The sequence below is a fragment of the Leptosomus discolor genome, chromosome 1 (genome assembly GCF_034619465.1).
Source record: "Leptosomus discolor isolate bLepDis1 chromosome 1, bLepDis1.hap2, whole genome shotgun sequence".
NCBI classification, from domain to species: domain Eukaryota; kingdom Metazoa; phylum Chordata; class Aves; order Leptosomiformes; family Leptosomidae; genus Leptosomus; species Leptosomus discolor.
Window position 1 is genome coordinate 209190070 of NC_141391.1, and position 24913 is coordinate 209214982.

The window sequence follows — 24913 nt, forward strand, 5'->3', positions numbered from 1 at the left end:
GCTCAGACCAATATGTTTACTGATGCAAGTCTTTTTGCCCCAGGTCATATTCTCTAGAGTGTCAGGAAGACTTCAAAATGTGCAGTCAAACCAGGGCAATGTCCTCTTCTGCTTCACATTTCCTACCCTGTTTTTCCACTCCAGCCTCAAAACCTGTCGCTTGGCTACTTGTACCAATTTTTCATGCCTAAACACAACAAAATCTCATCCCCAGCACTGAAATTTAGTTAAGAAAATGACCTAATCCTAGACTGAGGTGGGAAAGAATGAGAGAGAGAGAGGAGATATCTATTCCCTAGGATTTAAAATAATTTCTTCTAGGACACTTAATAGGAGACTATAAGTTTTCTGGTTGTCTTTACTCACCATCTTCATCCAGAAGAACTGTAAAGCACATTCTCTAATTGCTACTTAATCTTTGATTTCTGAATCAAATATTTCTCTTCCTTTGTATAAAGATACAGGGAGCAGTTTTCAGACAGGATGAGTCAACTGGTTGAAATACATAAATATCTTCTGATCAATTATTCAGCTAGACCTATGGCTTCCTGAGTTGTAACCATTTCAGGTTAGTGACAGTATAAATGCCAAGCAATAACATTAAGAAAGTAGTGATTATTTTGTGATTTCAGAAATTCTACATTTTTTTCCAAGAGAAGAAGAACGGCCTGTAATAAAAATGTGTAGAGAAAAGACTTGCTAGATTGCAATGAGAAAAGCAATTTAAAATTCATATTCAATCTCTCAAATTTGGATCTACAGACTTAAGGGAGAAAAAAACCCTGTAAATTGAGTTTGTATGCCATTCTGTTCACATTATTATGCCACCATCACCATAGTTTCTGAGCACTTCCTAGCACTGTGTTAGGTGACATTAGCATTTGTCACACATGGAATTTATCACTGTGAAATTATTTATTACTATTCTTAGCAATGAAGATAATGGGAATGGGGGTGGTAGGGTGTATTGAGTGAGAAATGAGACTTGCATATATGGACATGTTTTGTTCCTGCAAAGGTTGGAGTTGTTCCTGCCTGTATAAGCAGTGGTGGGAAAGTGCAGGTCTTGGTCCACACTACAGCCTGCATGATAGGAGATATCAGCTGACTCATTTGGTTCAAATATAGAAATGCATATTTTAAATGCAAGAGATCCTTATGGGCAAAAAAAAACCCAAAACCAACAAAAGAACAACCACAAAAAAACACACACAAAAAAATCCCCACTGTTTTCACTGGTGAAGTTGTTTAAGTGTGCTCTTGTAAACTTATGGGAATGCAGACCTGGAAGAGGCTTCTTAGTCTACTCACTGCAGTCCCTTGCAATGTCAGGCAAGTGTGCTCTGTGACAACACATAAAAAGTTATCCGAGTTCCTCTTAAAACCAGCTAGGCTGCCTCACTGACTACTTCTGTTGGGTAGCTTTCTCAAATTTCATTCCCCCCATGGTTTAAGATTTCTAATTTGAAGACTAAATATATTCATATGCAGTTCAGATCCTGGTTTGGTTTTGTTTTGTTTTGTTTTAAGAAGTCCTTTATTTAAATAGCTCGTTTCTTGCTGGAAATTTATTGTATTTGTAGCACCCATCACCTCCTTTCTCCAAGAATGTCTTAGATGTACTCTATGAAATAACCCCCAGGTACTAGGATGGTTGGGTCCTGTCTATGCTGGCAGGTCAGCCACTTTCCACATCTGCTTACCTTTAGTGTCATGTATTTTAGTGCCTTCTGTATATCTGGATTGGGAATGTACAGGAAGTGAGCTGTAAAGTGCTACACCAAGAAGGCATTTAGGGATAAGGGAGTGGCACAGAAAAGGAGGGCAATGGTGGGTATGTATAGCGGGAAAAGGCCTTGGTGTAGGTGACCAAAGACAAATTATAGATTCAAGGATGCAGCAAATGAGCACATCCAAGTCTCAGCAAGAGTAGTTGTGAGACAACAAATACTAAATCTAAATAACTTGACACATTTAATACATTTTATTCGAGAGGTAAAAATCCTATAAACTAGCTGCAACCTTGTCTTTCTCCTGCCGTACATTCCTTTAAGGTGTAATACATATATTTTCAAAATTGTATGTGTAAGTTGCCAGTGCTGGGACATCCTACAAACTGCCATAAGTGGAAGCAACATAAAGTGGTGGCTAAAGTTTTGAATGAATGCCAGGAGAGTATCAAGTCCATGTTTCCTGCCTTGGAGCCTGTGAAATTTAAGAGGGCATTTTCTTTTTTATGGAACAGTCGCTCAGCTTCTATAATTCTCAGCTGTTTATGTAACCGTAAAGTAAAGATTACCAAGGACAATAACCCCAAAGGACTAAGCACAGCTACTACTCCACTTTAAAAATTAAGCCATGGAAAGTATGCTAAAACAATATCATAGAGCTGTTTTAAACCCATAAAAAGCAAGTAAATTCCAAGCCAAGGCTGGAAAACCAGACTGACAGTCTGTTTTAACCCCAGGTCTAGCACAGAGGGTGAGCGAGGCCAGTATTCCCTCACTTTTCTGGGGTGCAAAATTCAGATTCATAATACTACCTTAATGCAGCTTTTGTGATTTCATTTCCTTCCAAATCTTCTGCAGCCTAACTCTGTTTTACTTTCAAAATAAATGTTTATGATTATTTGTTTTACAAAATATTAACAATTTAAGGCCAGACCCCCTATGCTCAAGTTAGGGAATACGAGAGCGGCTCCAAGCTTCCCTTCCACTCCCTTAATCTTCAGCTTGAAAACTGCCTTCAGTACATTGCTTTTGCATTGCTTAGCATTTGCTTTGGTACACTGCACTGCCATTTCTGCCTTCGTGCCTCCAGCCATGCCGTCAGCCCTTGCATGAACACTGCCTGGGAAGGTGTACAGCAAACACTGCGTGCAGTTCACCAGGGAACTCCCTGGCACCAGGGTAAGCTGCTCCGAACCTGCTCAGGCCTCCTGCTAATCTTTTCTTTTTATTGCTGAAGCAGGTCATAGAAGCAGGACCTGATCTACACTTTCTTGAAATAACACTAGCTTCTGATGTGTCTGAACTATAAGAGGCAATGGCACGTTTAAAGGAAAACATGGGTTTTGCCTATAGGCAAGACTCTGTAAGGCATAGGTGTAACATCAAAGTCATTGCTTCTTATAGTAAAGCTGGACAGGAGATGTTTTTCTCAGTCTCAGGATTTTTTTTTTTTTTTTTTTTTTGGAGAGTTCAAAACTATTCTTGACCCTTATTGGGACCAACTAAGACTGTCAAAGCTTTTTCTGCAGAGAAACTCCATGCATTTACCAGAGGAGCCAATAACATCCAGGGTGAGCATGTACATGGCTTATAACAAAGTACATGGTTCAGTCTGGGGCACTGAACTACAGCTTTTTGTATCCAAGATTACTTCCCTGAGCACCAAATTATTTTCCTGTGTTTTTGTAAATGACGCCACGTCACATCTAGCCAACTCTGTATCAGTAATTAAATATACACTGCTACAGTGACTCATGTATGGTTCCCTGCTTTCTAGATGAACGGCCTGACTGCACAGCTATAGAATCATTCTCCCTTGCTTTATTTGGCTTGGTGGCTGTCTCATTATTTATAAAAAATTAAACGACTTTAGAATCCTGTGAGTATTTAATATCTTTAAAAGACTGAAAAAGTCTTCAAGAGCTGCTGGTCAGCACCTTCACTTGGGCTGGGCACTGTTCAAAGCCCTCTTCCAAGCAGAATTGAACTTCTTTTAGAAGGCGGAGCATCTCCAAAAAGTGATTGTGATCTCTGTAGGAACTCTGTGTTCATACTTAAATCCAAAAAACTTAATCACTCTGCGCAATGTTGTCCTACTTTTATGCTAGTTCAGGACGATATTTAAATTCTGGGAAAAGTTTGCAAGCTCTTCGTGCGCAACTGTCCTCTCCTCTCCGTTTGTGGTACCATAGAGCTGTGTATTCTGCACCCTGTCAGCTCTGACCTTAGCCTTAGTATGGGAAGAGCAGTTTTAAGTTCCTGCTCTGAATGAAGTAAACATCAGCAAGGACTTACAACTCCATGTCTCACCACCTAGCTATTAAACTTTATGGGGATGAGCATTTCACTTTGTAAGTTTGATCAGAACTGCTGTTCTTATGCAGCTTTTGGTATATGTCCATTAGAATTGTGGTTTTTAACCTGAGGCCAAGCACACTATAGAAAGTAACTAGAAAAACAAACCCACCACTACCTAGCAATCCATGTCTTCACTAAAAAATTTATAAGGTTCTGCAAAATTAAGGTTCAAAACTAGTTTATACAGATCTTTAAGGAAGCAGACTATACCTCATCCTTCAATGACAGCTTGTTTCATTAAAAGTATATCCACTTTAAATGCACACTAACACAAAGTTTCTTACATAATTATATTTAAAAGAGAAAAATGACAAAAGAAAAAAAAACACAAAGGGCTGGCCTGCCTGCAGAGTTTCAAACCCAAACAATTATAATTTTCGGATTTCCTTGTTAGATGCTGAAATTAGGAGTACTGTGTGGAAAGTCTGCCAGGATATTATCACTGGGAAATTAACATTAAAGTCTTAGAGCCTTTAACAGGAACATTGTAGTGCACATTTTAAGACAAACTTTCATTTTAGGAAGGCAAACTTATTAAGTTACAATGGAGAGATAAACTAAATCTAGATTTCAAAAAGGTGCTTAAGGATTAATATGTATTAAATTATAGCCAGTTATGAGAATAATATCTAAAGACCTTAGTTTGATTCTTACCTTTTTTTTAAATTAGCTTGAAACTTTCCATACAGAAATATAGCATAAGAACTACACTTAGTTCTACGTTTAGAAAATCACCCTCACCCTATGCTATGATAGATACTGCCTTTCTACTTTTATGCTCATTTTGGACAGTACTTAAATTATAGAGAGCTTGAGGTTCATCAGCTCTTTATGTGCAACTGCCCTCTCCACCTTGAGCACAGAGCAGTTGTGGTTTCTGCACCCTGTCAGATGTAACCTTAGTGCTAATTTGGGAAAAGCAGTTCTCACATTTAGTGCTGAAAGACTGATAACCGAATCCACAAAGGAATGACACATTTTCAGCGATGAAGTACAGGGGCTGTGGACAATGGCTGTGCTTTCCCACTGCATAAATCCTCCTGACTCAGCTGTCATTGTGCAAATCTACTGCACAAAAGCAGATTTTGCTTGATTGGACTTTATGTCATCATGACTATCATAACAAAAGTGGGTGTTGTGTTATCTTTAACATATAATTACTCTACCAGGTACCAAGATAGATGGATATGTCTATAACCCTTGTACTTTACTGTCTCCTGAAGTCCAGAAATCTTGTCTATTATTATAATAAAATAACCCAATGAACAATATTTCTGGGTTACTGGGCAGGCACAGACTGTAGAACTGAAATGTGATAGACCTGAATCTGGTCTCACAGTAGTCCCCATGAATTATGACAAAACTAGATTTAACAGGACAAAAATCAGATTCATACAACTTGTCATATTAAAATACAGATTCATACAACTCGCCATATACACATTTAGCTGATATATATATCCAATGCATAAGTTATATAGAGAGTTGTTAATCCAACCTTCAATAGCACTTTGTGGTTTTAATTATGAGTCAGGGTTTGGTTTTGTTATGGATTGTATATACAGCTCATATGATAGCCAGTATGATACTAGAAATTCCTGACTATAGCTAATAAGAAACTGTGCTGTTAAAACACAGTCTGCTCTTACACATTAAAAATATGTGTAAACAGTTTGCACTAAATTGCAAAACCACATAAGAAAACCTGGACCTCAGCAAAGACATAAATAATGTGTCTAGGAGTGAAAAATATCTAAGAACAAAATACTTTGTGAATTCAAAAACAGGAGTGCAGATGCAAGCAGGATGTACAGCAAAAGTGGCTAGTTAACTCTTCAAAAATTAAAATATAAATTAACTCAAAGTAACTACAGTTACTATTACCGGCTCACTTAAATCAAATGTCAGCTTTTTCAGATGACGAATTCTCATTTCCAAAATGCTCATATCCTTGTATAGCTAAAGCCAAGTGTAATTCCATTTAAGCTATTGGAAATTTGACTTCAGTAGAACTTGGATGGAGTGCTCAGATGCATTTTAAAGTATTTTGGTACATGCAGCCAAAACCAGATTTTCTCTGAAACTATTCCTCTCTCCCCATACATGCAAATAAACTACTAGAGGCGTGTTTAGTTTTATCCATACAATAATGTAAGCTATTGTGCCTTGTTAAACTGCTGAATATTTTGAAACCCAATAGTTTAGAATGCCCAGGACCCCTTTCAGATTTTCCAGACTAATGACAACTCTGGCCTGCTCAGGAGGCTCTGCAGATTCACTTTCTGCTGGACTTTGGTTGCCAGTGTCAGATTCCCTTCAAACCGGTCAAAAATTAAAGCCTGTACAAGGTACAGTCCTGCCCAAGGCTCTGTAGCTACCTTGTGTTGACGTGTGGCTGATGCCTCCACAAGCCATGAGCTTCCGTCCAGCTTGCACCCTACAGCAATCTCCTCCTGTGGCATGACTGCGTTAGTCGTAGTGTCTGTATATGTTTTAAATTAATCACACTTCACAAATCTCAACGTAATTAAAACAAAAAAGGCTTCTTTATAAATCATTTTGATTAGTTTAACTAGTTTAAGACAAAATTCTGCTCCAAATAAAAGAGGGGTGTATATGTCACAGATGTTGCTGGAATGAAGCTGTGTGCTAGTCTCTAATGGTTAGATGAACGTAACTGGATAAATGTATATTTTACATACCATTTAGCCACCGGGAGTCATGCTGCTCTGTTCTGATTGGATGATGATGCCCCAGAGTTCGGAAAATGGCAAAGTCCCTGCCCATGAAGTCTGCCGCTGTGCCAGAGTACAGTTCTCCATCTGTGGGAGGATGTAATTGTAAGCAACATTTCTCAATTTTCCAGTCATAGTAAGTCAGAGAAAGCTGTCGGTCCTATGTTTATATTACGCTAATAGGGATAATGAGAAAATTAGAAAGCAATAAGCCATATGCAATGTGTTGTCATTGAAAATATATGATTAGACCCACTTTCTCACTGCAGAGCTTAACTGTAACCTCTCTCAAACGAGCTGTATCTCCTGACTGCTAATGCAGACACTTTTCAAAAATATGTTTGGATTTTTAGGGTGGAACAGTGACAGCTTGTACACCTATACCTGGCAGGCAGTAGTATGCAGCACCCAAAAACCTAACTAACTTACCTGTTATGTTATCCTGTTTTGAACAGGAGTTTGGACTGGAGACCTCCAGAGGTACCTCCCAACCTACTGGGTTTTTGTGACTCAGTGTTGGGAACTGGAGAGTCCAGCTAATTCACTCTTGGTTCAGAAAGTCCTCAGGTCCCTTCAGTTTTTCATATAGAAACTGTCTTTTGGTGGTTTTTTGTTTGTCTGTTATTTTTCTTTTTTTTTTTTTTTTTTCTTTCCTAGGCAAGCAGAGCCTCAGAAAACAGTATCTCCTACAGGAAAGACAGAACATGCCTTTCTCCTTTGACCACCTTTGTAACTGTGATACCGGCAAAGGGCAACAGCTAAGGGACAGAATAAATGAGATCATTCCCTGCTACCTTGACCCCATACATATCACAGTGAGCAAGTGAATTAAAAATTGACCTGTGATACTTCAGCCCGTAAATGGCACGCACATAGCCTCATAATATTAGAGTCCCAGTGTGCCCCTCCTCAGCCAGCTAGAAGTACGCCAGAAGTATCATGGAGGAGACAGAGAGAAAGAGAGAGAGAGAGAGAGAAAGACAGCCTAAATTCAAAGGATCAGGTCAAGTAAAATACCTGCCAACTAGTACAGAGAATAATAATAATAAGTACATAGTAATTGACCCACAAAAACCAACCAGGGATCAAAACACAACACATATCTTTCTGGCATTAATGTAGAGCTCGTCCATGAAATTAGTCTCAATTCAAAATGCTAAAAATGTATTTTTTAGGACTGTGCCCTTTTACACCTATATGTGAAAGATACACTACCCTATACTTTTAATATGAAATTTAAAAGTATTATTCCTTCCAACTACTATTTTCAACTACCCAACTTAAATGTGTCTCCTGTGAAAAAGACAAGTTTGAGGATAAAATAACTATTTCTTTAAGCTAAGGCAATAAATTTTTCATGGTCATGATGAACTCTACCATACCCTCATTTTAAAAGACCCTTTAGGAACAAGTTTATAATTTTCATGGCAATTTTAGGTATTTCCATGGTGGACAACCAGATCCAAGCATGCCTATTTGATATCACTGGCATCTTTTCCTCAGAACACTGACACCATGAAATTATCAACTGAACCTACAGTGACTCTGTAGCATATGGTAGTCATGAAAGTCAGGAAGGGTGAAAACATGATAGCGGAAAGGCGTGGAATTGAATGAATTCACAGCAGAGGTTAGAAGCAAATAAACCAGTCGTGCCCAGCAGGAGGTGTAATCAGAAGTGAAACAGAACAGCATATCATTAATTAACGACTTATCATTCCTCTATGTCATTTACAACTTTTTTTAAAGGGGAGACAATCACTTAATTATAGTGATTATTATGTACATGGCATGCAGCTGAGATTTTAAAGAACATAAAACCTTTTTGCTTGTGAAAAGGACTTTGATGCTATGCTTAACCTTTCTTTAACCTTATCTTCATTTTCTTGTCTTTCAGTCCCTAGTGTGTTCTGATAAATCAATATAAATCAAAGGGGGAAAGAAAAAAACAACAATCCTGATTTTGTTTCCTAGTTATCAACAGATCTAAAGATCAATCAATCAAGAAAAAAATATATATTTAATATTACATTATTAAATTAAAACAAATATGGCTCAAAAAATCATTAAAATAAAGTATTTGCAATATTTAGAATTGTAAGGGTTTTTGGCATCTCAGCTTCTAACTCAATATATAAACACCACTGAAACTAATAGATCTTCCAGGTTTGACTCAGTTCAACCCAAGAATTTTTCATGCTATTAGGGTCTTGTGGCTGGTACTTTTTCATCAGTGGTGACAGAGTAAAAGTTTTGCCAATAATGGGCTTCAGCTTGTTCCAAAGAGGGAAGGGTCTGTAGGAAACTAGCTGACCTTTCTTTGCTTTCCACTACAGCCCCTCCAAGTTTCAGTATACCTAGACCTGTGCCTGCAGTTTGAACTGATTTGCTGTAGTCATGCAAAAACAGGATTTTGACTTCTCCCAGATAGAAGTACCAAAGAATACCAAGACTGCATCAAAAGAAGCGTGGCCAGTGGATTGAAGGAGGTGATTCTCTCCCTTCTCTCCACTCCGATGAGACCCCACCTGCAGCACTGTGTTCAGCTCTGGGGCCCCAGCGTAAGAAAGACATGGAGCTGATCGAGTGGGTCCAGAGGAGGGCCACAGAGATGATATGGGGCTGGAGCAGCTCCCCTGTGAGTACAGGCTGAGAGAGTTGGAGTTGTTCAGCCTGGAGAGAAGGCGGCTCTGGGGAGACCTTATAGCGGCCTTCCAGTACTTAAAGGAGGACTATAGGAAAGGTGGGGAGGGACTCTTGATCAGGGAGTGTAGTGATAGGATGAGGGGTAATGGTTTCAAACTGAAAGAGAGGAGATTTAGATTAGATATTAGGAAGAAGTTCTTCACTGTGAGCGTGGTGAGGCACTGGAACAGGTTGCCCAGAGAGGTGGTAGAAGCCCCATTCCTGGCAGTGTTCAAGGCCAGGTTGGATAAGGCTTTGAGCAACCCGGTCTAGTGGGAGGTGTCCCTGCCTATGGCAGGGGGATTGGAACTGGATGATCTTTAAGGTCCCTTCTCAAGGGGAAAGAATGCAGGGGGTGGGGCGGGGAAAGTTATCACTTTGCTTTTCCAGCCCAGCAGCGTAAAGCAATGACTGTTCAGAAAAAGCTGATGGCCCTCAGTTATTTGCATAGGAAAAAGCTCTATATTTTGGACAGAACCACTTTATCCTAAAGGAGTGGTATGTTGACATATGAGTACAAACAGAAATACATATATTGACTTTACTAAATAAAGAAGAAACAATCAAGGCTCATAGTAATGCTTTTTGGTGTGGGGGAAGAATCATTTTCCCACATACTGTACATAGACAGCATGGAACTGTGAATACCTCCCCAAGTTCATTAGATACAAAGATGTTAAAAACGAAGCAGTATAAATTTATTTGATGAATTGTTTCTAGTCAGCTTTTAAAGAAGATTGCATTCTTAAAAAAAAAAAAAAAAAAGGAATATATTTTGGGGAGTACAGAGGTGTCAGCTTCCTTTTTGAAAGAAATAAGAAAGGTGAGTGGATGGGGAACATAGGCAAAGCCAAGCCTTGAATATCCAGATTGCTCTCACTGGTAAGAGGGCTCCCAAATGAAATCTACCATCCTTGGTTAGCAGGTTTATTCACTAAAGTTAAAATTTTCAGACATACATAGTAGTGGTTTGACTTCTCTCCTTTTAAAGGCAGCAACAAAAACTTCATAGAAAATAGAGTAACTCCAAAATCCTGAACCTCATAAGTACTTAATAGCTAATTTCTAATAAATAGGATAGTAAAGTTCTTCCTTGGTGAGAAGCCACTGTATTTCAGATCACATTGATACATATTTGGGAGTATTAAGACACATAAACTGATTGTTCAAAAAAAAATAATTGTAACTTAAAAAAAAATTATCAGTGAGACACAGGAACATAAATAGCTTTGAGGATTATGGATCATCAGAGCTTTTGAAAACCCAACAGGGTCATTTCCTAAAGAGCAACTGACTGATAATGGGAAAATCCTGTCTCCTTCTCTGAGGTTTTGTTCAGCTATTCCAATTCAATGGCCTTAGACTAATACATTCAGTGATATTTTGTCCTGTGTTTACATTCTTTGAAAACCATGCTGCCCCTCATTTACCTCGTGCCCTGGAATACACACTAGAGGTGCCCAGGGACTGCTTAGTCTCTACATTTTCATGCATAGCTGGGAACGGCTGAATAATGTCTTACATTACTAGGAACTAGTTATATCACGTTCCCAGCTGGTGTTTACTTTAGAGTAGAGTAGCGATAACTACCTTTAATGAACAATTCTTAAAAAAATAATGAAAAATGTTTGCAGGTGGATGGAACAAGGAATGTATACTGGGAAAATATTGGAACAATTTAATAGTGATGAACTGTTTGTTTTGGTTTGTTTTCGATTTTTTTTTTTTTTTTAGGAGAGAGCGAAAACTGAAGATCCTTTTTATACTTATAAGAGTTTATTTCAGGTGAAATATAAAATAAGAATCCTCAGCACTAATGTCTATTAAAGATCTTAAGTTACTTTTTGAAAATAAACGTTGGTGTTTTGCCCAAATTCCAGCTTAGGTAATTATATTTCACTTACCTAAGATTTACCTTCTAGTTATGGATTCAAGAACATATTGTTCTTCCACACTTTGCATCTCTGTTTAGTGTTTCTGATGAAGAACAGAGGTTATTTTTCCCTCCTGTATTTAACTATATAAATTACTCTTACTTCTCAGACTTATTTTATCTTCCTGATAGTTACACTGTGTTACTAATTATAACTTTGCATTTTAATGAGTGCTGGGTAATTGTTTTACACAGTTGCCCTCTTGAACCTAAGATACCATGGTTGCTTGTGAACACAAATACTTCTGGCACACAAGGGGTCAGGAGTAGCTGAGCTATCATTCAGCTCAGGAGAAGGGAAGAAACAGTCCATCCACGTTCTTCTTGGTTTGAGGCATTTGCGGTCAAGAGGCTCCTCTGGCCTTCATGGCCCTATTCACTGCTTCACTCCAGTGCTACCTACTTCAGAGAGCAGTTGGACCAAACCTTGCCATGCGGTCATTGCTTGGCCAGTTTATTCCCTGTTCCTCACCTGTTTTGTGGGGGGAGGAAATTGCTTTGCCTTGGGTGATCATTTTACCATAAAATTTATGCTTTTTTGGCAAAGGTAAGAGTAAATCATTGTGAACCAGTGGTGAATCTGGTGTACTTTCACAATCCGGGGGAATTTCTGAAGTAAAGGGTTGAAGTAAATGTAACAGTAACACAATATGCCTGTGAGGCAGCTATGAGGAGGCAGAGAAGAAAGGGTGTCCACGTTCAGGATGTGGGAATGTTAATTTTAGTGTCACCCTGAGTTTTGCATAAATCACTGAAGTAGAAATAGGCGCTGGCTTCGAATGTTGAATATGTGCCATTTTCTATAGTGCTAATGTACCCATGGCTCTAATTGAAGCCTGATTCGAAACAAAATATCATACTCAGTCTACTGTTTACTAGGAGGAAAAATACATGGAGTGAAAATTGTAGTGATAGGAAGTAGGCTCAAGAAAGCAAAGATGTTTTAAAGACATGAAATGTAAGCCAAGGGAAATAAGATAATCATATTTGTGCCGGACTGAGCAAAAAAAAAAAAAAAAAAGGAATGTGAAAAGCTAGACTCTGTTGACTTTGTGCAGTTGCATACTGGGTATACCATGTAATACTGGCTTGTCATCATTCTCTTTCTTTATTTTATATTAAAGTAAATAGCAAAGCTATTTCCTTGAGAGTAGCTTTGTCACAAATTCAAGTCGCTCCAGGCACTAATTTATACACTGGCCTTTTGCACACACATTTTATTCCTTTCTGTTTGTATAGGGTACAAGTTGGAGCAAGATGTGGACGTCTTTCCTGTTTTTCCTGTTAAAAAGTGTGTGTCCCCAGGGGAGCTCATCACCTGTGATCATTAGGGGCTTCCAAGATCAGGAAATGAGGCACACTTAGAACTAAATTTTTGTTGCTGTCTATTTTGAACAGCTTAGTTTTTATAATGTAATGTAAATGTAATAAGGGCAGATGGTAGGCAAGGCCCTAGACTAGCAATATGGACAAAGTCCTGGATAAACTAATGTCTCTGGTTATGTGATATTTCCCAAAGACTTCTGAGATAAAAGAATCTGCAGTTTTCTGAAACTGCTGTTGCCCCATCGGATTTGAAGTTGTAATTAAAATTGTAAATTGTAGTTGAAATTGTAAATTCCCAGAAAGTTACATGCTAAGGATAAAGTGATTACACCTGGGCAGAGTCACTACAGAAAGAAGATTCTAGTTGTTTCACTTTTAATTTCTTCTAACAAAACATCTTTTTGCCTTTTTTGTAAAGGAGAAGGAAGAATAACGAACACAATTAATTCAATTACATAAGTTAAATCAATTAGATAAATTCAATCAATTGGATTAGTTCAATTAGATTAACACAGACCAGGTGCTCTATACTTACATATTCCATGAAATGAAGTACTACTAATTCGAAAATAACTAATTTATTGAAATCACTCTTTTCTGGCCAGGAGTTTAATTGTATTCACTGTCAGATAGATCTCTTCAGCTGAAACATCGTCTTAAGGCCTAGACCTGTGGCTGCTTGTAGCTGGGTAATAGACCCTCCTTGGCAGCAAAACTGATGTAAGAAATTACTTATTGCTGCTCTCACTTTGATCTCAGATGTGCTGGTGCAACTGTTAGTGTGGCTAGTCTGTAAACTGGGTGATTAAAATATCTCCAAAGTCACCTAGTTCTGAGGAGGAGAGACACTTTGCAGAATCAAGGTCTTACAGAGGTATAAACTGGCTCTTGTGAATACCTGAATCTTGGTTTACACACACCTTGTTTCTCAAGACACCTGTATCAACTATATTAAAAATGAAACCAGAATGACTTTAGCCTGGAAATAAAATGCAATACAAAGCACTATCATAGGTACTGCAAGGAGAAAAAAATAAAGCAGAAAACCGGCAATTATTTACAGTGAATGCACGCCCCATTGAACTTGTATTGTAGCACCTACCTACTAAAAGAGACGCTGTCAGCAGTTTAGGATCATAAGGGCTTTTCCCTCGCCCATTTTCAAAATGTGAATCTTCCATTCTAAAAATGTTGTCCTGTGGGGTGGAAAAAAAGAAAAAGCAATTTTATTTGATGAAAGAACACTAAAAATAAGTTGAACTAAACAGAATGCAGTATATATGCTTCATACTGGGTTTTGTGGCTTCAGGGTGGTCAAATTACAGTAGGTGAGCATTTGGCAAAAGTGCCCACCTTCTAATCAGTATTGTGCTGAAGGCTAGTCAAAAACACATGTACACACGCACAGCTTGTGTCTCATCTATTCTACTTCACATTTACACGGTTTCACTGAATTCTTTTTCCTGTCTCTGAGAATACATCTGAGTAATAGTAATTGATGAAGCTGGAATTTTAAATTTTTGTCTGCAAAAAGATAAAACCTATTTTTCACTGACTGCTTTTCTGAAATATCCTGCAAGTGCAGATTAGTACATAAAACAATGCTAAATACTGCTTTTCCTAACCTAAGTATTTAGTTACTTACTGTTTCATGTATCCTTAAATTCATTTTTAATTGCATCAAGAGAGCTTTTTTTATTATTATTTTTCAGTACTATGCAATGAAACTTTTAAAATATACAGGCTGAGGGCAAAGCATATGGGGATATAAACTAAGATTAAAAAGGGCCTCAGTCAACACTAAGTCAAATCAAGGTCAGTAAATCCAAAGCAATGGGCTTTTCAGTACATTTAATTAATTTTAACTGGGGGACCAAATCTGCCAATCAATTTGAATAGTGTGTTTATCTTACATTTTGCAGTAAGGGTAAAACCAGAAGAATAGATGCTTTTTGCACAGTAGATTTCTCTATTCACAGAAGACTTGTGGAGGCCACACTGAAAACTGAAATTTCCACTTCCCACCTGCACTGTGGTTAATTTGTATTGACACCTAATTAAGTCAAGGAACCCCAAACCTGGGACAACTCCTATCCCCCAACAGTTTCTCTGGTTACTAAGGCCTTTGCACCCAGTTCTCAGTTGTTTATAGTTAAAAATTTTCTATGAGGTAGAAGCTGAAAGACTTCCTTTAACCAATATTTGCAAGACGAGGTACCTTAGTCTATAATATCAACTACAGTTTGATACAGTCTGGTTTTTTTCTTGACTGATTAAAGATCACTCAGCTGTTTTAGGAAAATAAGTAAAAAAAATAACTTCCGAATATATGTCAAAAATATATGTAATGATAATAGAAAGAAACTAAAAGAATGTTACAACATTTTTCCCTATCTATTTCATAACAAAACAGCTCTTTACCTTAATTTGCAAGTCCCTACAGCACTTACTGCTTGCACAGATTAAGAAATTCCCCCTTTCATATTCTCAACATCCCTTTGCAAAGACAGAATCATAGACCTGCTGGCTGGGACGGCTCTTTAGATATTGTTAAGTCTGCAAGGACTTGAAAGACTATTGTCAGCACAGGGTATGGTCAATTTTGGTTTGGTCTTACCAAGTCGTAAAAACCTTCAGGAATGGAAAATATACAAACTTTCCGGGCAACTTCCATTGCCCTCCTAATGAAGCATTTTTTTTCCTAAGCTGAACCTTCCAAGGAACAACTTCTGACTTTTGGTCCTCATTATATCATCTGCAAAGATGGCAAAGAGTGAGGATCTTTCCTTTTTGTAACTACCCTTCAAGCACTTACAGGCTGTTCCTAAGCTGCCTGTTCAGCTTCGCTGCTCCAGACCAAGTCGCAGGCTGGAAGTTTATAAAAGGTTAAACCAGCATGTAAACTCCAGTGTCTTACATTGGCTTGTGCTCACAGGTAAAAGTCTCAAAATTGTGCACAATACTTTCTCCCATCAAGGGCAACGCTCCAGTGCTCAGTGCTGGAGACTTGGCATTCCACAATGCTGTGGAGGATGCAAAAAAAAAAAAAATCAACAACTCAAATTTTATTCAGCAATTGCTTTTTGGTCATGTTTATTTAATGGGAAGGTCATTCAGACACATAGCTGGTGTTTTTCTTACGAGCAGTGGATTCAAGCATTTGGAAGCAGCACTCTCCCTGGCACCTTGCCTTTCCCATCTCTCTTATCCATACTGAATCCAGACACAGGCCATGCCAGTGACCAAACATACTTCCAAATTGTATTATTTTAAACCTATTGACTCCATGTTTCTGTAAGTGAGTCACAGGCTATAGTTTTTATTACTGGCTTACTTAACTACATCATGCAAGCTCATGTCTGTTGTATGGATTACATATTTTCAAAGAAACATCAGAAGGATTTCACATTTCACTCCATTCACTGGAAAAAAATGTGAAGGGAAAACAGACTGTTAGCAGGATAGCCTATCTGGAGGGGCTTACTGCACTGTAAGATAAAAAGTTTGGGCAGAACTTCATGAAGCTTGATCCCAGAACTCAAGCTCAATCTCCTAAGGCATGTTCTTGTACATGTAGCCTGCCTGATTATGTTTATAAAGTCATCCTGTATCTGTAATATCTTGCATGGTATTAAATTTCTTTCTTTCCCTTTGTCTTTCTTTCTATTTCTTAATACTCCAGACACATTCCTTGCTTCTATCCAATTTTCTGACTTTGCTCCTTCTAAACAGTAATGAATAAATAATGAAAAAGAAAACTGTTTTTGAAATCCTGCTGTAGGGTCCATATCTAGATCTTGCACAATAAATAAAAGCAGTAAATTGAGTAGAATGCTAGACCTCAACTACGATAATAGAAAATGGCACTAATGCTACAAGCCATTATTGAAAAATGTTATTATCCATCCATGTTTTCTTGGGATTTCTTCTTAGTTGATGATAATTGCTCAACCTGCACACCAATGGATATTTGATAAGGCTATAAAGTCAGTGGCATGACAGTTAAAGCGGAGTATATTCCCAAGATAATCCCATGTGTCATTATAAAACAAATAGGAAACAGATGTGGAAAGTGATTTGGTGTAGGAAGGATCTGATTTTTGACTGTATTCTTCTGGTTCATGTCACTGTAACTCTACTGATATTGGTGTGTAGCAGGTAAGAAAGAGTGGAGAACTGGGTCAGCATAAGACAGAGATGATCTACCCTTCCCTTTGTGTTTGTGGAATAAAACATTTGAAATAAGAGGCATGACAGGGAAATCCCACAGTGTTTTCGTATTTCAGTTAAAACGCAATGTAGAGGCATATACTATAACTTTCCAAATGTATGGGTGAGTAATAACGACAATAAATACATCACTGGTATGTGCCAAATAAATGTATCATGGTTAGTCTGAGGACCCCAAGGAGTTTTGATAAACATGCTATAGGAAGTCTAACCTGTTACAAATAGGGCAACTTGCCCAAATAGTTTTTTGGGTGCTGAAGTCAAACTACCCCTATCTACAACAAACAATTAATACAGGCAACAAAGGAACAAACTCTTTTCTATGTAATTCCCCAACCTCATTTTAAAAGCCTAGGTAGCAATATGGTGAATGATAGGTACTTGATCATACTAGTCATTGGTCTGTGGCATTTGCATCCAAATTCTGCCCTGAGATGCCATAATAGCAAGAATATTTGTTCTCAGAAAAAATTCTGATCAGTTTATAATTTTGCTGCCTCTTGGGTTTTGCAGTTAATTCAATGCAAAGAACGATAACTGCAGTGAGTCAGCAAATACCTTAGCCATAAACAGCAACAAAAACTGTGTATTCACCAAATGCTCACTGTTTCAAAGTTTTGTAAGGGCTATTATATAAACAAAGACAGGAATTTATGACAAAGCAAGCTTGCCAAGCTGAAGGAAATTCTCTAGAAATGCAAAAAAGAAAAAAAAATAAATCAAAGAAAGGCCTTTGTAACTCAATGAGTCAAATTTATTGTCCAAAACCCTTCTTTAGTTGCGCTGGCAGCCTAAAAGGGCATTTCAATGTACTTCAAACCTTTTTCAGGATCCTGGTAGCTAAAAACCTTGTTGTAGTGTGTTTTATTTAGTTAATGCTGGGTTATTAAATTCTAGGTTTAGATCTCATTGATGCTTCTCTATAATCCATAACAAAACTACTGAAAATGAGATTGTTTACATCTTGAAATTCCACAAATTCATAATGACAACAACTGACTGCTGGCTCATGGTATGGCATGAATCGTTTCGCCTAGTAAACGCTTTGCGTATTCAGAGATTATGCTTCTGGCTCCTTAAAACACATGTTTTCCTGTAGCACGTAGCAGGACAGATGGCAAGACTCAGCCAGAAAGAACTACAGTTCATGTCGTCCTGGAAATGAACGTAAAAGTTATTGTGATTTCCATTGTTTACCCCGATGATCTGCCATTTCAAGGCTCCAGACATTCGCTTTCAAATGGCTGAAATACGGCTGAAATAATGTCCCATATGATGATACTGAGTGGTGACAAGTCATTGCTATTTGACAAGACTTATTTCATATCTTGCTATCGCATAGCTTCAGTCAGCCAGTGTACCAATACAATATAACATTATATATACATATAAACATATATATACCGACTGTATTCTCATATGTACACCAACTGTATAGCCATATATATATATATGTATATATACGCAGTATGATAACATTTTGAACCATTTTTTTGTATTTCTGTCAACAGCTCACCCATCCAGAACTGTCTCAACAAAACAAGGACAAGAAAGATGAAAGCATACACTAGTTGGTTTTGGAAAAAAAAAAAAAAAAAAATCTTTACCAGTTTAGTACTGTTTCTAGTTTGTGAGAAAATGCATGGTTAATGGTGAAGAGCTAACCTACCAAAATGGACAGCACTGACTGCTGAGTTTCAGAGCGATTTTTTTCCTGAAACTTTTCTGGCAATTCACACAGAAAGCATCCCAGAATTGCAGAGCTTAGTGCAATGAAACCACTGCCAGTCAATAATGGATCAACACAGTGCAAGCAAACGATCTGAAGAGGCTGTGTTGGTGGAGTGTGTACAGCTATTAAGAAGGTATTACTGGTTTAAATTATAAGGCATAGAAGACGTAGAGAGGTTTGACAGCAATGATGCTCCCCAAATGCTCTAGTACAATTGAAGGAACTCATATCCTTAGTCTTGTAACCCCCAAACTAGAAAAGAGCATATCTCCAGGGTGTCTTCCAGGGGATAGCTGATCTCCACAACAAGCTGCCAAACAATAACATGGAATAGTCCAGAAACATTAAAGATGCCAAGAGCCTTACGAACCATCACATCCTTTGTTTAATAAAAAAGGTAGAGCTGGCCACAGCTGTGAGCCTTATTGATGTTAACATTTCCCTTGCTGTTTTCACAGACTCTGTTGTGCTACCATGAAGTATTTGATAAGATTAAATAGACGAAAGGGGGCAAGGGAGAACTCCAAGCCCCAAACCCAGAACACCCCAAAACCCCAGGAAAAAAAAAAAAAAAAAAAAAAAAAAAAAAAGATTGCCAGAGTGGAGTGCCTGGAGTATGACAATGCACCAGGAAGGAATATCCGTCTAGAATGCAAAGCCAATGGCAATGTCTGTTAACGGAGTCAGAAGTTGCTGGCATTGAAATAGTGTTCTCTGTATTATTCAGTGCTGGTAAGAAAAAAAAGAAAAGCCCCACTTCCCACTCAGAGAAAAACTTTCAGTCTTGTTAAGGTTTGGATTTATCCCCCTCTACATGGAGGCATTAATTGGGGTGGCTAAATTTGCTGCCCTAGTCACAGTCAGCACTGGTTCCTCTTAATGACGAGTCAGACCAGTTCCAAACTGCAATTCCCAAGGGCAAGATCTCTCTTCATTGACCACAGAGGAAGCGTCATATGAATTTAGGTCTGAGTTAAGAGTCTGTCTGAAATGAACACTGCTGAGGCAGCTGATTGGAGACACCTGACTTTGAGAACACACGCTGAAGGTTTTGCTGTTTGGGTGGATTTTTTTCTTTTCTTTTTCCTTTTTTTTTTTTTTTTCCCCTCCCCTCCAATATATTAATTTCAATGGGTTTTTGATTTTCCTCTTGGCCAATGCAACTTTCTGTGCACACATTTTATGATTATATCAAGGATATTTCACAGAGTCTTTTAAGTACATTTCAGTCTATGAGAAATGATTTATTTATGAATTGTGTTACTTTTCAAGAATAATTTTAAGTGGAACAACTGTGCAGGATATGGCTATGTTGTTATTGTTATTATATTTCCTATTTCACACTTAATCTATTGAGTCATGAAAACTGTTAAATATGAGGACTTTGGTTTCAGGTTAGGGAATCATGCTGTTATGGAATTTTAATAAGAAACTTTTATTAAAGTCATCCCCATGGAATGCTTTATTTTTAAAAAAGTGTAAGTGAAAATAAATATAATGTGAGAAATTATGCAAAAAAATACAAATATTAAAACGAATGTAAATGTTGAGGCAAGTGGTAACCATTGGGGAAATAGGTGAAAAGTGATTCAAGCAATAATGCAACTGTTTTAAATCATTAATTATTAAAAAAAATTAGAAAAGAAAGAAGAAAGAAAAAAAAGAAAAGAAATGTACACAATGGGTTTCTGACTTTTAGTGTTCAGGCTCCATATGCTATAAGGTTTTTACCTGCACACATTTGGGGGATACTGGGCTCTGCAACACCTTTATTATGTTTTGCTTTTCCAACTTGAGGCTTAGCAGAACTGAGTTATTGGAAACCAGTGTTAAAACCCTGTGGGAAATCACTCAAAGTGACAGATCTTTAGTAAATTGGGGTTGCCAAAGAATGGTCTCCAGCTTCTGTAGAACCTGGAACTGAAACTCTCTTTGGCTGCTGTGTTGTGCTAAGGGGGGTGGAGAAGGAACTTTGTGGAAGAGCATGTACCTGCAAAACTGATTGTGAGCTCCTACAAAGATCTGCCCACCTCTCTATGCCTGCCGTCAGGCAGCTTGCCCAGCTTCTTGATCACTGCAAGACCTCTCAGACAGTCTCTACACTAATCTGTGTCCTCTTTTCAGACTCAAGAAATACTCTTTCCACTGAGCCACTCTACTTGTAGATATTCACTGACATTTTAGTACATGGAAATCTTTTTTTTTTTGATATTGAGATAAAAGAGCTGTTGAATGACATCCAGCTCTATGCTTCATTCTGCGGATTAATGAAAAGAGAACAGAGCTCTTGACTTCTGTTTCTCCTTTTATACCCATATGTCACTTCTACTGGAAAGTTTTCCTAGCTTACGATGTTCAGAAGGTGCCTTAAGACTCAGTAGACAGCTGTAGTAAGCACAAGTTTTGAAAACTTTTCTCCCTAGACTAAGCTGAATTTGGACATCTTACCCTCTCAATAGCTCTCTTTCAGTCAAATATCAGAAGTCGCACATTTCTCTGCTTTCTTCTGAAATTAAATAAATTGGTATTTATTACGTTACCACACACCTTTGCATCTATCTACCTACCTATCTATCTACATAATTCAATGAATTTATTGAAAGAGAAAAAATAGCCAAATGGTCTGTTCAGGAACAGCTGGTTCAATCTATTCATTATTCCTAGTTTATGATCTGTAAGTGACTCTGCTCCTGATTGGAAGACAAACCAAGTGTCACTGTCAAATAGCGAAGACTTGTTCACACCTGAACATACTAGTGTGCATACTAATATTGGTACTTATATGAAGAATAGCCTCTTTCAAATAACTGTGCAACATATGTAAATAAAAGGAGGGCAGGCACAGTCAAACTGAGCAGCTGTTCAAAAAATAAATACATGTTTGTGAACTTGCTTTTGCAATATTTTGCAAGCTGGAGACACAAGTCTTACCTGACTTTCACGCACCAGTTTTGGGTTTTTTTTTGTGGTTTTTTTTTTTTTTTTTTTCCTAATGATGTCATGTAACTGTTTGCCCCAATTTTAAAGCACTGACTAAATTAACATTTTGGATAAAATATTGTTCTAATTCTAACAGAAATAAATGTGCAGACATGAAAAATATAAAGGAATTTCATTATAGTGTCATTATGCTATTCATCCCTTTAGAAAGCCTTGCAAATATAGGATGATTAGAAAAAAAACAAACACAAACCAAACCAAATACACAGTTAACATGAATGGCACATTAACCTTGACTGATTAGTAAAGACACCAAAAATGTCATCCCAATGGCATATCAGACACTGGATACCATCAAGGATATTGAACAATTCTCAGAGGACACTGAGAATTAGAATGCCTTTGTATTGCAACTTTCTGGGTTGTCAAGTGTAATACATCACCTAAGATCACCGTCTGGCTCATATAGGATGACCTCTGGAAATATAACCACAATAAAATGACTGTCTGTTCTAGCGAAGTTATTAAGTGGTCTGCATATGTAAGCAATAAGATACACAAACCTAAAACCAGTACACGTAACTGAACTACATAACCTAAAAGTCTCAGTTCTTTAAGTGTTCTTATTCTTACCTCCACATATTTTCCATTAAAAACATTTGGAACAGATTCTAATTGCTTTAGCAGGTTCTACTATTATGTTAAATATATTGTTGGGCCATACTCTGTTACACGATTGTACTAGTTTTCTGTGGTTATTTTTAGCATTCAAGACCACTGCTTTCCCCCTTTGTCTTCTGGATTTCCTGTATGTTATTAGACTGTGGTGAGGTCAGGCATCAGAGGAAATAACAGCAGTGCTAACTCCTAGACCCAATGTTTTATGAATTACTGAGCATCAGTGATGTAATGGCAATAAATCTAACCTAGTCTCAGACTTGTGTCCTGTTGTAAATAAATGAAGTTAGTAAAGGTGTTATTTTATTCAAGAGCCTTCCTGATGAGAACGAAAATTCTTCCCCCAGGGGATTGTTTGTAAAATTGCTTCTATAATTAAGGTGCTGCTTAACAAGAGAAAGGTTCTCCAGTTTTCCTGGGGAACTTTCATGTCTGAGTCAAGGGTATCTTATTTACAACACAAAAACGATTGCAAATTGGGGAAGCAACATATAGAAAGGACTTAGGTGGAGTTAACATATAAGCATGTGGCCAAGATTTTCTAATTTCCCAACTGATTTTGCATGCTCTCAAGTTGGGCACCCAATTTACAACTTGCTCAAGGGCTCTGATTCTCACTGAATACCTTCTTGGTCAATTTAAAATTCTGATATTTGAAACTGTTAGTCACTTCTTAAAACTAAGGCATATGTTTGCATTGCTTTTTAGCCTATCTGCTTTTTAATTCGTAGCATGGAGAAATCTCTAATATGAGCACACATCCTAACTAAAAGCTTCTAGAATCTGACTCTAAATGAGTGACAGAATAAGGAGCAAGACTAGAAAACTAGTTTGAACTCTTTTCCCCTAAAATAAGACCCAGCGAGAATGCTTTCAGAAAATTTGTGCAAGTAGCAAAGAAGGGACAGAGAATTACACCCACAGCAACTACTGTAACAACTATTTATCTTTGCATTTTTCTCTAAGATACTGCAAGATTTCACTCAGAGAAGCCTGTAAACTGTCAGGTCTAGCCCAGTGTTTGACACATATTCAGATTCAAAAAAAACCAACAACAAAGTCTGGAATACAGAAGTTGAAATTTTGACCCTTTGGGCAATTTTGCTTTTCCTGAGGCAAAGCTTAGATCTGAAATCTCTGCAATAAACACTTCTCTTTCATCTTTGTTCCCTCTATTTGCTTTCAGTGTGACACCACACGGCCCTTTTGCAGCCTCATTTCATTTTTCTTCATTAGCAAAAAATAATATCCTCAACATGTTAATAACTGGTGTTGCATTAGAGAAAAATGCATTTGAAAAGCTAACTTCTATTGTGCACATGGAGACATAACTAACAGTAGACATAATTATAACCTCTCTGTGACGAGTTGCAATTATTCCTCATAGCACTGTGTTTAAGAGCAATGCATTTCGCATACAGGTTTGGGTTTTTTATTAAGAAAGTCAAGAATGTTTGAGATGCTTTTCCCAGTGCAAGAAAAACTTTGCTGACACAGAAACAGATGGATATAAGTGTTTTTGATTCAGGGTGACTGAAAAAAATGCATTAAAATTCACTTCTTTATTCAATATCTTGCCTGCATTTCTATCACCCATGAGTCCCCAGAAGGGGAGAGAGTCAGCGAAGCTGGCAAAAATATGTAATACACTCAGCTCATATGTCTATATACGTACACTCATAAATAGGAATGCACAGTGTCAGTGGGTCTAATCACCATCCAACCAGATAACTCAATTACTGATACTCACATTTTTAAAGACGAAAAGCTGCATTTCATTTAACAGAACTTTGGCTCAAAATCCTGTCTGTTTCACACAGGAGGACTACAGTATAGTGCAGTGCAGTGCAGTAAGCGCAGTGTAGTATAGTATAGTATAGTACAGTATAAAATAGGTCAACTTTGTTAACTAAAGCAAACTGACAAACACACCAACTTCTCACAAGAAAGAAGTAGTTCTCCTCAAAGTTCTGTTGGTTTCTGGGATAATTTTTTGTAGCCAACTTTAATGGAATCCAAAGGATTAAGTTATTCAGCATTTTTTGAGAAAGATGACATTCAGATTACTTCGTGTTTCATCACCCACCACCACCAGATCACAGCCACAGCGCAGAGTGGTTATGGTCACGAATGGAGTTAGGCGGGACCTCTCTTTGTGCTCAGGGGAGGGTTAGGGACTGTAACAATACAATAAACCCTACAGACTGCAACTAAGGACGATGCCATCCCAAATGTGGTGAGATCCCCAAGTCCTTCATGCATATCTTCTCAGGCCCTGCTCTCAGAGCTTTAACTTGGAGCCCACTGAAGACAAAGAAACATTCCCCTCAAGTTCAGTGAACGCCAGAGGGATCTTTCTCGTGCTGTGTTTACACGTTAACTCGAGGTCACAGCAAATCCTTCGAAGTGACTATGAATTAAAACACTTGTTCTCCATCATCATCAATTTAAAAGGTTTGAACTGACAAATATACCACTTCTAAACTTGCATGTGTACCATCACATTTCTGCTTTTTGTCATCATTAAAGTAATGACAATAAACACTAAGAATAAAAATCATGTGTT

At 37.7% G+C, this 24913-nt stretch overlaps 1 protein-coding gene across 1 annotated transcript in view; it reads right to left on the bottom strand.

Annotated features, from left to right (window-relative positions):
• SEMA3A (semaphorin 3A) overlaps positions 1 to 24913 on the bottom strand; it is a 171791-nt gene that overhangs the window by 51640 nt on the left and 95238 nt on the right. The window contains exons 6-7 of the mRNA XM_086474513.1: positions 13870 to 13963; positions 6791 to 6910 (exon numbers count right to left, since the gene is read on the bottom strand). Coding sequence (XP_086330639.1) covers positions 6791 to 6910; positions 13870 to 13963 — 214 coding nt within the window. The remainder of the gene's footprint in view (positions 1 to 6790; positions 6911 to 13869; positions 13964 to 24913) is intronic.